At 43.4% G+C, this 14,943-nt stretch overlaps 1 protein-coding gene and 1 long non-coding RNA gene across 2 annotated transcripts; both read left to right on the forward strand.

Moving 5' to 3' along the window:
- Window positions 1–5,126: 5,126 nt before the first annotated feature.
- Window positions 5,127–12,152, forward strand: LOC123188700 (prefoldin subunit 1). Its single transcript, XM_044600931.1, has 6 exons — window positions 5,127–5,377; window positions 5,452–5,505; window positions 7,768–7,873; window positions 11,526–11,532; window positions 11,640–11,724; window positions 11,813–12,152. Exons 1-6 carry the CDS (start codon window positions 5,354–5,356, stop codon window positions 11,924–11,926), a joined length of 390 nt encoding a protein of 129 aa, XP_044456866.1. The 5' UTR covers window positions 5,127–5,353; the 3' UTR covers window positions 11,927–12,152.
- LOC123188701 (uncharacterized) lies at window positions 7,880–10,091 on the forward strand. The gene is made up of 2 exons (XR_006495111.1): window positions 7,880–9,831; window positions 9,913–10,091. It is a non-coding gene; the product is annotated as an uncharacterized lncRNA (long non-coding RNA).
- Window positions 12,153–14,943: the final 2,791 nt, after the last annotated feature.

Genomic DNA, 14,943 nt, shown 5'->3' on the forward strand with positions numbered 1-14,943 from the left:
ACAACTATACTTTGCAAGTGTATGAAGATCCTTTCTTGGGTCCAGCTTTCAACAAATTACCATCCGGAAAATATTTTGCACGTAGTACTCTCGCACAAAGGGTCTCCGGTTGAGTCAAAAACCTCCAACTTTACTTAGCTAACATGGCAAGGTTAAAAGCATGAAGGTCTCTGAACCCCATCCCCCCCTCTATCCTTAGGAAGGCATAATTTCCACCATGCGAGCCAATGCATTTTTTATCCTCTTCACTATCGCTCCACCAAAATCCTGCAATGGCATCTGTAATTTCCTTACAAACCTTCTTTGGGATTTTAAAAACAACCATTGCAAACATCGAGATAGCTTGAATAATTGCCTTCAGCAAGATCTCTTTGCCCCCAAGGGACAATAATTTTCCCCTCCAACCCTTCAGTCTATTCACGATTCTTTCCACAAGATGTGAGAAACTGTCACTCCTATCTAGACCCACCATAGATGGTAGTCCCAGATAAGTATCTGAAATAGTTTCAATCATGATGTTCAATTCTGCAAACACTTGGACTTTGACTTCCACTTCTACATTAGGGCTAAAGAAGATACTGCATTTACCTTCGCTCACTAGTTGACCAGAACTAGTACATTACTCATCCAACACTTGTCTCAATGAGGTTCCATTAATCATATCTGCCTTCATAAGGAATAGCGAATCATCAGCAAAAAGTAAATGAGAAACTGATGGCGCATTTCTGCACACCCGCACACCTTGAATGCCACGAACCTCCTCTTTTTGAGCCAAAGCACTAGATAAACCCCTCTGCACAAATGAGAAATAAGTATGGTGACAAGGGGTCCCTTGCTGGAGCCCCCTTGTAGGTATAAAACCCTCTGTTTCTTGATCATTATATCTCACCTTGTACTTGACTGAAGTAACACAAGCCATAAGAAGCTCTACAATCTCATTATTAGAAACCAATCTTGTCATCATCCGTTCTAGGAATTGTTGGAAATATGACCTAGAGGCAATAATAAAATGGTTATTATTCTATTTCCTTGTTCATGATAATTGTCTATTGTTCATGCTATAATTGTGTTATCCGGAAATCGTAATACATGTGTGAATACATAGACCACAACATGTCTCTAGTGAGCCTCTAGTTGACTAGCTCGTTGATCAATAGATGGTTACGGTTTCCTGACCATGGACATTGGATGTCATTGATAACAGGATCACATCATTAGGAGAATGATGTGATGGACAAGACCCAATCCTAAGCATAGCACAAGATCGTGTAGTTCGTCTGCTAAAGCTTTTATAATGTCAAGTATCTTTTCCTTAGACCATGAGATTGTGCAACTCCCAGATACCGTAGGAATGCTTTCGGTGTGCCAAACGTCACAACGTAACTAGGTGGCTATAAAGGTGCACTACGGGTATCTCCGAAAGTATCTGTTGGATTGGCACGAATCGAGACTGGGATTTGTCACTCCGTATGACGGAGATGTATCTCTAGGCCCACTCGGTAAGACATCATCGTAATGAGCTCAATGTGACTAAGGGGTTGGTCACGGGATGATGTGTTATGGAACGAGTAAAGAGACTTGCCGTAATGAGATTGAACAAGGTGTCAGTATACCGACGATGGAATCTCGGGCAAGTGCTATACCGGTAGACAAAGGGAATCGTATACGGGATTGATTGAATCCTTGACATTATGGTTCATTCGATGAGATCATCGTGGAACATGTGGGAGTCAACATGGGTATCCAGATCCCGCAGTTGGTTATTGACCGGAGAGATGTCTTGTTCATATCTGCACGGTTCCCGAACCCGTAGGGTCTACACACTTAAGGTTCGATGACGCTAGGGTTATAGGGAATAGAAGTACGTGGTTGCCGAATGTTGTTCGGAGTCCCGGATGAGATCCTGGACGTCAAGAGGAGTTCCGAAATGGTCCGGAGGTAAAGATTTATATATGGGAAGTCCCGTTTTGGACATCGGAAGTGTTCTGGGCGTTATCGATAACGTACCGGGACCACCGGAAGGGTTCGGGGGTCCACCGGGAGGGGCTACCAGCCCAGAGGTCTGCGTAGGCCAAGTGTGGGAAGGGACCAGCCCCTAGGTGGGCTGGTGTGCCTCCCACAAGAGGCCCAAGGCGCAGGGAAGAGAAGAAGGGAGAAACCTTAGGCTCAGATGGCCTAGGCCCACCTAGGGTGCGCCCCCCTCTCTCCCCCTCCGAGCGCCTCCTAGATGCATCTAGGGCTGGCCGCCACCCCTAGGGGGGGGACCCTAGATGGGGGCGCAGCCCCTCCCCTCCCCCTATATATAGTGGGGGTTTTGGGGCTGCCAGAGACACGAGTCTCCCTCTCTCTTGGCGCAGCCCTACCCCTCTCCCTCCTCGTCTCTCGCAGTGCTTGGCGAAGCCCTGCTGGAGTTCCACGCTTCTCCACCACCACCACGCCGTCGTGCTGCTGCTGGACAGAGTCTTCCCCAACCTCTCTCTCTCTCCCCTTGCTGGATCAAGGAGCGGGAGACGTCACCGGGCTACACGTGTGTTGAACGCGGAGGCACCGTTCTTCGGTGCTTAGATCGGATTCAGCCGTGATCTGAATCGCTTCGTGTACGACTCCTTCATCCGCATTCTTGTAACGCTTCCGTTTCACGATCTTCAAGGGTATGAAGATACACTCCCCTCTCTCTCGTTGCTAGTCTCTCCATAGATTGATCTTGGTGATGCGTAGAATTTTTTTAATTTCTGCAACGATCCCCAACAGGAATTTGCATTCCACCCTGTCATAAGCTTTATGCATGTATAACTTTACCACGCAATAACCTTGCTTCCCCTTCTTCTTATTTTTATAGTATGAAAGCACTCATAAGCCAAAAGAATATTATCTGTTATTAGACGGCCAGGGACAAAAGCACTCTGAACTGGTGAAATAATCTCATCCAAACAAGATCTTAATCGGAAGGCAATCATCTTAGAGAGTACCTTATACAACACATTACACAGACTTATAGGCCTATATTGGGTAATTCTTTCTGGCCCATCCACCTTAGGAATCAGAATAATGACAGTGTCGTTCCATCCCTCTGGAATCACTTTATCATTTATCGCCTTCAACACCTCGGTTGTTAAAACATTTCCAAAAATATGCCAACATTTTTTGAAAAAATAGCATGCAACCCATCTGTTCCCGGGGCCTTCATATTTCCTATAGAAAAAGGACTCTTTTTACCTCCTCATGTGAATATGGCTTTAAGAGCGCCCCATTCATCTCATGTGTCACTCGTGGAGTAACTTTATCAATCAAAGCCGGGTATGGTTCGTCTATTTCTGTTGAGAAAAGTCTAGCAAAATAGTTATTGATTAAGGGATTCAAATAAACTGTCCCTTCATGCCAGATTCCCTGATCATCCTTTAGTTTGGTGATCCGGTTCCTCAATCTGCGGGCTGAGGCAAAATTTTGGAAATAAGATGTATTCTTATCTCCATGCTTTAGCCAGTTGATTCGGCTTATCTCCATGCTTTAGCCAGTTGATTCGGCTTCTCTGAGCCCAATACATCTCCTCTAGTTCTAGCAACATCTCAAGCTCCTCAACAAGTTCTTTCTATCGAGTTACATTTTTCGGCGATAGCACATCCCGTGAGACCTGCTCTAAATCCCTTTGAACTCTCTTTAATCTTTTCGTTGATCTTTTTAGCACCGTTTGATCCCATCTGTGCAGTTGTTCATGAATGAATGCCAGCCTTCCCGCAAGCCCAGAATTTTGAATTTCTGGACCTGATACTTTCCAGGCCTCCTCCACGATGCTTCGGAATTTGGCCTCTCTGAGCCAGCGGGCCTCAAAACGAAGAACTGCTGGCCTCGCTGATTCCTGCGCTGCTTCAACCTGGAGGTTCATCAGTAGAGGACTGTGGTCAGATTTATAATAATCCATATGTTCTAGTTTTAAACCCGGATACATAGCAAACCATCCCTTGTTGACCAGAGCATGGTCTAATTTTCTCTTATCAAGCCTCTATGCCAAGTAAATATATCCCCAACAAACTCATGGTCCAGCAAGTCACACTCTTCAACGACATCTCTGAAAGCCTGCATAGTCGGTCATTACCGCCATCCTTCTCAAAAGAGTACATGATTTCGTTGAGATCACCAATCACCATCCATGTCATGTCTACAACAAATTTTAAATCTCTCAACCTGCTCCATGTGAGGTGTTTATCTTTCCACCTTGGCTCCCCATAAAGACTAGTGAGCCTCCAAAATTCATCCTGTCCCGAGCTAACAAAAACATCAATGTAGTTTTCAGTTTTACGGCGCAACGATATAGCAATCTCTTTCTTCCAGAATATAATGAGTCTGGCACTCATGCCACTACTACGAACAACTTCTTTATGATCCATCTTTAAACGACGAGGGAGACACTCAGCGGGGAAATCATCCAAGTGTGTTTCCATCAAGAACATAACATCCGGACTCCTACGCTTTTGAACATTCAGAAGTGCACACACCGCTGCGGCTTGCTGCAAGCCACAACAATTCCAACTCAAGATCTTCATAATGTAAGGAAACGCTTGGGCACCTCCCTTCGCTGATCGATCACAACTCCAATTACAACACCACCACTTTGGGTAGGTATAGCGCAACAATTCCCTGCGAAAAATTCAGACTCACACAACAAACTGAACCTGATCAAGAGAATCAGGCAGTACAACTTATCCTACTACGGCGCCACATGCAGCGGCCATCAATTCGTAGTGGAGATAGAGAACCAACGACGACACTCAGTGCATCGACCTCGGACAGCAAAACGCCGGTCCCCGTGCCGCCGCCAAGGAGGCGGCTGGCGGCGGACCAGCGGAAACCTAGTCGCTTCTTGGGCCGCCTCCCTTGCATAAGAAAACGATTCGTCAAAAACTGCTTTTTTTAGGGGCTACTTTTTTAACAGATTTTTAGGGGCTACTTTACATTACTCCCTCCTTCCAAAAAAATTGTCTCAAATTTGTATTTTAAATGGATATATCTAGCATTAATTTTGTGATAGATACATCTATTTGAGAGATAAACCTTTTCGAACGAAGGGAGTACCTATTGAAGATGTTCACCGGTCTTTTTTTTCTTCCAGAAAATCCGCAGAAGCTGGTCTTGACGCCGAAGTCGATCGAAAAGGTTGAGCGGGCCTTGTCCGGGCCGGGTAGCGAACGGGCCCAACCAGTCCCGTCATTTCCGAGCTCCAGGCTTCTCGTTTGGCCTGTGACCGGCCGACCCGAATAGCGCCGCCCGCCGTCGTCTCTCCACTCTCCGCGTGCCCCTCCTGTCTGTTGGAGTCGAGCTCGCTGTTAGGGTTCCCCATCTCACCAGATTCCCTTCCATGGCGGACGAACCCAACCGAGCGGTAAGTGCTAAGTTTTCTTGGCTGATCTCTGGGTGCCAACCTTCTAACTTGCACCCTTCTTTGCGCGGCGTCAGGCTTTCGTAGAGCTGCAGAGCCGGATGATCGAGACCACCGGGAAGATCAAACAGGTCAAAACCTATACCCTTGCTTTGTTTCATTATTATTCTAAATAAATAGCCTGATTAGTTCCGTCTTGGTCACGATGCGTACGCATGGGCATCTCATCTCCAAAGATTGTTGTGTGTGTGTGTGTGGGGGGGGGGGGGGGGGGGGGGGGGGGGGGGATGTTCGGTCTTACTATGTTCCGTTTGCTAGAAACCCCTTTCCTAGATTCGTGCGCTGGAATCTTGTGCCCGTGCGGTATGCTTTTGGTGGTTATTCGAACAGCATTGCTGCCTGTTTCTTGATTGTGATTCTACCCAACAATGTTTGTATCATTGAGCCGACTCTTCAGTTTGCTCATTGACACTCACTACGATAAGCTTTCATAGTGCATTAGATAGCCCCCCAGCAAATGTCTGTAATTGATTTTGATTTTATTGAGCTGGCTTTTCAGTTCGCTAAATGACACTTAATTCCATAGGCCATATTTCGCTGCATTAGCCAGCAGCAGCAGATGTTCATAATTCTACCTGATGTTCTTTGTATTTATTAAACTACTAAAAGCAATTGTGTTTCTGATGTATTGATTCTTGCAAAATTGGGTGCCTAACACTCCCTTTACATCAGAAATTGATTGATCAGTTGAATGTTTTGATAAAAAACAGAAAAATAGGGAAAACGTTTGATTATTTAGTTTTCCATACATATATGTAGTTCCACCGATGTATAATCATAATCTGCATCAGATCCTACCTTCATTATAATTAGTTGGCATTATATGTTGAGTTACTTCATTTCAAGTATAGCTGAGGAAATGATCATTTCGGAGAAAGGAATGGAAATATTTTGAGTTCTTGTGAGGGAACACAAATATTTCCTTACTCTGGATTCCGCTGGACCACATCTTTAATTTATTAAAAAGCTTTTTTGCTGTTTTGTTTAGCTAAGGATAATTTACGGTGATCTATTTCTTGTCATCTAGTTTTCACATTGCTTTCTTTGCTGTGATTAGCACTGGTGCATTTCTTGTTGTACTCTATTATGTGACATCCAGTACCCTGGCTAGAACAGAGGAGGACCAAAATTGTACATGGGCCATGGATTGTGAGATGATCTGTTTTTTCCTGAATGATATAATAATTGGTGTGGTATTCTTCTGTTTCTAGTCTAGACCCAGTATTTTTTGGCTTTTCGGGGTATATTACTGCAGGATTAATTGGTGCCAGACTGCCAGTGTATCGCTCAAAGCTGTATTGATTATCTTCTCCATTTTTAAAGGCTGAGCTATATTGTACATTGCTTGTAGAAATAATTCTTGTGTACATAAAGATAGTAAATGCCAACCTTAATGAGCATAATCTTTATTCAAGCGATGAATGATAAGTACTCCCTCCGTCCCATAATGTAAGACGTTTTTTGACACTACACTAGTGTTAAAAAACGTCTTACATTATAGGACGGAGGGAGTACCTTCCAACTGTCCTAACATATATATTTTACAGTATGTTCTAACTTTTACCTTAGAGCTTGTTTGGGACTGCTCTGCTCCTTAAAATTCAGCTCCCCTCCAGAAAATACAAGTCAAACGGGGTAGCTCCACGATATGCCGCTCTGCAAAAAAAACTAGAATCTGGGGTACAGCTCCCAATTTTTTATGAAGCTCTTTAGGGGGTGCTCCAAAAAACTCTAGAAGCTGGAGTTGTGGGGAAATTACCCACCGCTGCCACCAGTAAGTGGATACCCCTTCGTTTCTCCCCCCTTGTCCAATCAAATAGATCCTTTCCACCAAATTTCCCATTCTTGAAGCTGGAGCTAGATGGAAGCCAAACATTCTCTTTGCTGGTGCTACAGCTTCTGTATGAAACTGCTCCAAAGTGGATTTGATGGATTGAAACTGATTTTAATGAAGCGGAGCAGTCCCAAACAGGCCCTTAGTTTGAAACATCGGTGGAATAAGAAGTTGATAGATTTTGGATTGCTGAAATATATTTGAGCCATTATGCACACGCAATGTTATCACATTGTTTTAGTCTTTGTGCAATATGGGCATGCCATAAATAATGATAATATGAATCTTGTTATCTTATTGGGATTTTATTGAGTTGATGGCTATTTAGATTGCTGAAATAGATCATTTATGTTATCTTGTTGGGTTTCTTGCTCGGTGGTGGCTATCCTTGCAATGGGTGTCTCTGTCAGAAATTCCTCCAGTATCTCTAGCATATATACTTGTGCCCAAGATTCCCCGACCGATAACATTTATTACAACAGTTTTCTTCTTTCATCAGCTACAAACTCAGATGCGTTCTAAAGAGAGTGAAAAGAAGCGTGCCTATCTTACACTGGAGGAACTTAGCCAATTACCTGATGATACGAACACTTACAAGGCCATTGGTAAGAATTACTTTTCTTCTAATGGATGCATCGAAGCTATTTGTCATTTCTGCTCGAAATTTGTTGACCAATGCCTTTGCCAAATGTGTCCAAAACTGTACTTACTTAGATGTAGTGGAGAAAATATCCTGTGGTAACTGTCCTTAGATGCAGTGGAGAAAATACCCTGTGGTAACCAAGTTATGATGAAAAATTCCATGGAAACCACATTTGGAAGTTCTGAAATTGTAAAAAGAAAACAGCTTGTTAGGAGGAGATGCTCATGTGAAATTTCTAGTTCAAACTCATATCCATTCTGGAGGTATGTAAAAACAAGTTCATCTAGTGGTGTTTTACTATTCACCACTATTTTCTGAATTTGTTTCTATTAATACCTCCCAAATGAATTTGATTTTGAGCCTGAGATGTTACATGCTTATAGAAATTCACCTCCCCAACATACTTTGTGTTTTGATTTTTTTGGATACCTTTTACACTTTATGCTAATTTCAGGGGCTGATTTTTTTTCTCAGTCTATTTGTTGCCCTTTAACCCTGTTATGCCTGCGATTGGCGGGGTGCCCATTGTTTCCAGCCTCTGAAGCCCATTAACAATGGTTGTATGGCCCATTTGGGTGTCGCCTAAATAGATTACGCTTGCTGGATCAAATCTATAGCTAATTAGCCACCAGCAGTAAACATAAGCTAATCAGCCAGCATTTGCTAAAAGAAAAGGTAGTTAGCATCCATAGGCAGATCTCCAAGCTGCACCCAGCCTTGCACACATTTTAATTTGCTCTGTAGACACTTTATAATTCATCCTTTGAAGATTATCATAGAATAGTTGCACTTTGTTCTTCTACGTTATGGAGTATTGCAAGCTACCTGTAATCTACTCCCTCCGTTCCTAAATATAAGTCTTTTAAGAGATTTCAATATGGACTACATACGGATGTATATAGACATATTTTAGAGTGTAGATTCACTCATTTTGCTTCGTATGTAGTCCACATTGAAATCTCTAAAAGACTTATATTTAGGAATGGAGGGAGTATGTGCATAATTTCAATCTTGATCTTTTTATTTGTTTTCCTGCGTAGTTTGCTATTCTCTTTCTTTTCTGTCAGGGTAGAAATTACTCCCAAGATTTTTGCCTATTAGTGCCAAAGGCGCACCTTCGCGCCCGCCCGCAGGCAGTTTGCTAACAATTTCAGCTTCAAATAAATTGTTCTCTGAATAACTCCAGCGGTCCAATCATTGCAAGCGCTGGGGCACCAACAAAATCCTCACTGGTGTTACGGTGTTACCACGGGTAATTAGACGATATGTAAGCCAGGAAACACATATATACTGAGAGCAACAAATTCTTTTTGAGTTATATATAAGAGCAGTATAAAAACAAAGAGAAATCCTAACTGGGAAAATTACACGGAACAACTGAGCCAAGTTCACTTAGAAATTGAAACTAATACATGATACATCATTTTTTTTTCTGCCATGGTAATATTATCAGTTCAGCATGATTATCAGTCTACAATCGCACCCAAACTTAGGAAAGTAAGACATGCCAGGAAGTAGTACAATACACTAATTTGGTAGAAGTTTGAACATAAAGTTGCGATTGTTAGGCTCCAGTGCTCCACAGGAGGCGGGTGGCTCTCTAAAATCTTCCAACCTGCTACCACTACCATAAAGGCAAATAGAACTGTGGAGAAGGCGTGAATCATCAGCTACTTGGTTAGGTCATGGCCGTGACATTTAATGCTATATTGCTGTGCTAACCACTCCTATGACACGTATGGCAATAGCAAACAAAGCAGGATTACATAACCAAAAGACTATAACAGGCATGAAAATGGGACCTGGCAGCACCACACACATCACTGATTCAATACATGGCACCTCTCTTAGACCAACCTAGCATGGACTTCTAAGAGTTCAGGTTCATCTGTTCACCTTTTCGACCAACCATGGATAAAGGTATTTACCTTCTTTCTTACTTAATCTTAAATTATTCAACAAAGTAGTTACTGGATGCTGCACTTACCTGATAATACCCAGTCTACCAGGTCAGATCTAGTGAACCTTCGTCCAAACCATGAAGCATAACAGGACCATTGACACAAGTATGCCATGTCATATACTGCACCCAGATATTCTGTATAGCAGGACAAGAATAGTTCACAGTTATACACCAGACAATTAGCTGTAAGTCTTACATAAATTCATGCAACAACGAGCGAACAAACCGGCAGCCCAAGAGCAACATTCAGCAGTGCATTTTTGTTAGTACCGGCATGAAGGTTAACATTGCCCTTGTTTGAGACTCTTCTATCTTCCCTGGTTCCAGCAGAACCTACACCAGAAGTAAAATTGTTTTATTCACTACTCAGCTTCCAACATGCTAGTGCTGAACAAGAGCAGTTTTGAGTGGAAAACACTGTGGCTAGCTGTCTATTGATAAACAAAAGCAGACTCTCATGCACATATATAATGAATCCATTTTTCCTGGTAAAAAATGATTTTTTCCCCACAATTCACAGGGGGAAGTACAACTAAAAAAATCACGGTCGTGGTGTAAAGGAAAATCAAACCGTGGAATAAGAGAACCAGCCAAACCACAGAATCGAACATCAGGCATAATTCTGGGCGGGCAAGTACGGAAGAAAAACATGCCAAAGAAGTACACCATTTTCGTCCCATATCTGAGGGATGGGGAAAAGAGGCAGGAGAGGAAGAACAAGGCAACAAAAAAAATGCCCTGAACTCACAGAGGAGAAACAAGGGACTCTGAGCCAGAGGGATATATTTCACCTGCATTCCAGAGAAAAGATCAAGCAAGCAAACAACAAACTTGGACAGAGAGCTAGGAATGCAGGAAGGGACGCCTGCGTAGCTTCATCTCGGAGAGGAGGACGCGCTCGTGCTTGTGGACCCATGGCGGCGCCGTGGCGTGCAGAGGTTGTCAGTGAGGATGCTGCCTAGATCCGCCTGTCAGCCGACGCGGCGTGGGAGGGATGACGGCAGCACAAGAGGAGAAGCCAGCTTATAAAAAAGTGACTAAGATTCTCACTAATTTCAGGCAGCTAAAAAGTAGGCAACCACAACTTTGAAACATGATTTTCATGTGGTTTCCACCCAGGTCGCAATACGAAGTACAGTGATGCTTTCATCATTTACTCTCTGGAATTAGCTGTCTTCGTAATTCAGCTGATAATATCATGAAGCGATGCATAAAAAAATGTTGTGTTTCAGCTAAGTAGAGGAGTATGAATCTGCATCTTATTATTGCTAGCTAGAAATCTGTCCTTTTTTGCAATGATTGTAGTTTGTAGTTTATTTTCAATTTTTGTGTACTTGGAGAAGAAATTGGTGGACCTACCAGAATGGTGACAAGTGAATACGGGTGGTGTTTAATGTGAAAACTTTTGCTGTAGGTTTTGTCCTTGCGTGATTAGCAGCCATTGCTATACTGGTTGAACATTGGCTTTCTGTTTGTGTAAAGAACATTTCAGTTGGGTGACTAAATTTAGTTTATTAGTTTTCCTTTGCACACATTGGGTTGAATTTCATCATTGCACATCGAATGATGCAATTGCAATCATCCAATTTTGAATCGGATATAAATATGCATTGCTTCCTGCTGGTTTTGATGGCTTTCTCATTGTTTACAGGTAAAGTGTAAGTAAATCTGGAAGATCAGCTTCTGCCAGGGGCCTGCTTACTGCTCTGCTCTTGTATGGTAACTGTATTTATAATATCATGTTTTTACATCGTTTTACTTGTAGGTTTATTTTGGAGCCGAGATCACTTATGGTAAATGAGCAAGAGAAAAAGCTAAATGATAGTGAGACTGCAATATCATCGATGCAGGTATGCCTGCGAATGACCCTTGTTCTGTTGTGTCGAAATTTGAAGGGTAAAATGGATCCTCACTCACATTGGTTTTTATGATGGCTAGACTTCCAAGGAATATCTTGAGAAACAGTTGGGAGAAGTGGAGAACAACATTAGAGAGCTACTTCAGCAGGACCCTGGGCTTGCACGCCAGATTCTCTCAATGACTGTTCAGTGAGAGGTTGTTTCTGAATGTATCTCTAGATGGGATGTGTCAACAAGATTTGTGTTTTGCCCTGAGGAAGGGGAAGCCCCTTCTGTTATGAGCTTAACTGGAACTGGATTTGTGATGAGCTTACCTTCCAGCATCATATTGTGAAAAATATGATGTGAACAATCCATGCCTGAATGTTGTATGATGTTGAATTATCATTTATCTATATTGCGTGCGCTTTCCATGACAACAAGCTTAGAGCATCTCTAGCAGACCCCTTGAAAGGGGCGGACCCGTATAATTCTTGCAACTATACGGGTTTGACCCCTTTTTTTGGCCAGAATAAAAACCGCATCCGCGGCCCGGCCTGTAAATAATTTACCGCGGCCCGCAAAAACTCTCACCGTACTGGTATATATGGGGTTTCACCGCTCGGATATGGGTTAAATCCTATCTGCCTCCATCGCGATTCCCCTCCTCCCCTTTGCATCCGCCGCGATTCCCCTCCTCTGCCCAATTTCTTGTCGTCGGTGAGCTTGAAAAAGCCATGGATGGCTATGGCAGCTTCGGGGATGAGGCGGAGCGTCGTTGCCGTGCCAAATCTGAAGCCGGAGGTGGCTCAACCGCGGTAGCCGGCCGCTGTCGATGTTCGACCGACGCGAGTTGGTCGAGTTGGAGCGCTAGCTCGCCCGCCACCGCCACGTCTCCTTCGGCTCTTCTGCCGTGAGGAGCTCGTCCGCGGGTGCCTCGAGCTCGCGGCTCACTCCGATGAAGAGAGAGCCGGAGGAACTCGGGCCGCGCGCCGTCAAGTTTGAGGCCGCCGCCTCGCGTGATCGGCCCTGAGGACTACCTCCCCCCGGGGCAGGAGGAGCACCTCGAGCGCATCGTCCTGGAGCGGTCAGCGAGGGAGCTGAAGTAGGCCAAAGAGCGCCACTGCCGCGAGCTCGAGTACGAGCACATGTTCCTCCAGACGGGCGTCGCGGCGTCGTAGGCGCACACGTCCAAGGAGGCGGACTTGCGCTTCATGAAAGCGGAGCAGGCAAAGTTCTTCATCGACTGCGACTCCTTCGACTCCAATTGAGCGCCGACGCTTCATGAAGGCGTAGCTCCGGCGAGCTTTTATGTAATATATTTATGCTGTGTACGAATGCTCTGCCCCTATGTGAAGAAGAATGATCTATGCTCTGGCGAGTTTTTGCTTAAATTTCTCGCGTGAAACATGTTTTTTTTATTATAAATTTTATGTTTTTGGATACAGTTTCTGATCTGCCGTGATGATTTTGAGCCTATATAGACGCCCCCACGCAATCTGTAAACCGAGTTTACAGTTTCGCAAAATGAGGAGTCTGCTAGAGATGCTTTTAAAGATTTCAGAAAATTGTTTTCTTGTTTTCAAAGTCTGAACAACTTTGTAGTTGAGGATGTCTTCTTTACGAGGGAGTCAGTTTTTCACCAGTGACATGCGTGACCTGTACTTCCACTGATGTGAATGTAAAACCAAGAGTGTTTTTTGTCCAAAAGGATGTCTTTGCATACCGATGAATTATGCTTTCTCTGTACTGCATGTCTTGCAGCTATTACCAGTTAAGGGTGAAAGTTGTTAGAACAGGTTCCGATTGAAACATTTTTGGATCCAGTAATATAGGGTATGGCAAGAAAATTTTGACATCTTAACACAGTCCGACCCGAATCTGAGTCTGGTTGGTGGGATATGGTATTGCTAATATACAATGATACATGATAATCCACTTTCTCTAGCAAGATAATATGGCTTTAATATGTTTACCCAAATTATTAGCAAAGGTTTATAGACCACTGTAAAAGAGTGATTGGATTTTTCTTTTGAAAACATAACAACTTTATTCAATCGAAATAACGGATACATTGTTTAAGAAGAAGGGTACAATTTCATTCAATGGCTCCTCAAACCAATCAACAGTATCAGAAAATCTAGCAAACCTGGCAAGTTCATGAGCTACTTTATTTGCCTCTCTATTACAATGTTTAAATTTGGACATAGAAAAATCACAAGCAATAAAATAAAAATCATCAAAAATTGCCGCCGCCACTCCCGCTGACCGTCCTCCATTATTCATAGTCTCGATGACCTCTAAGTTATCAGAATTGATGACAAGTCGATTACACCCCGCCCTTTGCGCCAGGGATAGCCCAAACCTGAGCGCTAGAGATTCCGCCATGAGAACGTCTGCACACCAGTCAATTTTCAAGCAGCCCCCTGCAATAAAATTTCCTTTGTCGTCCCTGAGAACCGCTCCTGTCGTTCCCTTAAGAAGGTCATGATCAAAAGAAGCATCAACATTAAGTTTCACAAAGCCCACGGGGGGCCGACTCCAACCCCCCCTCTTCATGGAAGCATTAGGAGAGGAAGCAATAACATAATTGGTCGTAAGAGCTTGAATCCCCATAGATATCTGTTTAGCATCTTGAATTTTCTCTTTGTGTACAAGTTTACGTCTTTCCCACCATAAATACCACGTCGTGATGACAATCATCTCACGCGTATTCTAGGTTCCCAAAATAGCTAAATCTTGGTTTGGCAATTGTAATAAGAATTCCAGGACAGCCTCACCAGCATAATCAACTTCACAAGCACTAGAAATAACTCTGTCCAAACCAAGTCTTCTCCACACGTCCTTAGCTTTCTGGCACTGGAACAACAAATATTTTGTATCTTCTTGCCCAGACGAACACGAAGGACAAATTGGCGAAGCTTTCATATGTCTATTGGCTAGTGTAACACGGCATGGGAGAGTGCCATGCAACGCCCTCCAAATAAAATTTTTAACCTTTGCTGGACAAGATAAGTTCCAGATCTTATGCCAAATTGGGTTAAAATTTATTCGTCCCAATCTGTTAGATCAACTAAGTTTCCTTCCATACTGGTGATTCCACTCAACGACATAGGCGGAGCGAACAGAAAAGATCCCATTCTTAGTGTAATTCCAAGCAATAAAATCTGTCATGTCATATTGTGGGAGAGGGATCGCGAGGATCCGATTAGCATCAATGGGCCACAAAGT

Source organism: Triticum aestivum, chromosome 2A (genome assembly GCF_018294505.1).
Source record: "Triticum aestivum cultivar Chinese Spring chromosome 2A, IWGSC CS RefSeq v2.1, whole genome shotgun sequence".
NCBI lineage: Eukaryota > Viridiplantae > Streptophyta > Magnoliopsida > Poales > Poaceae > Triticum > Triticum aestivum.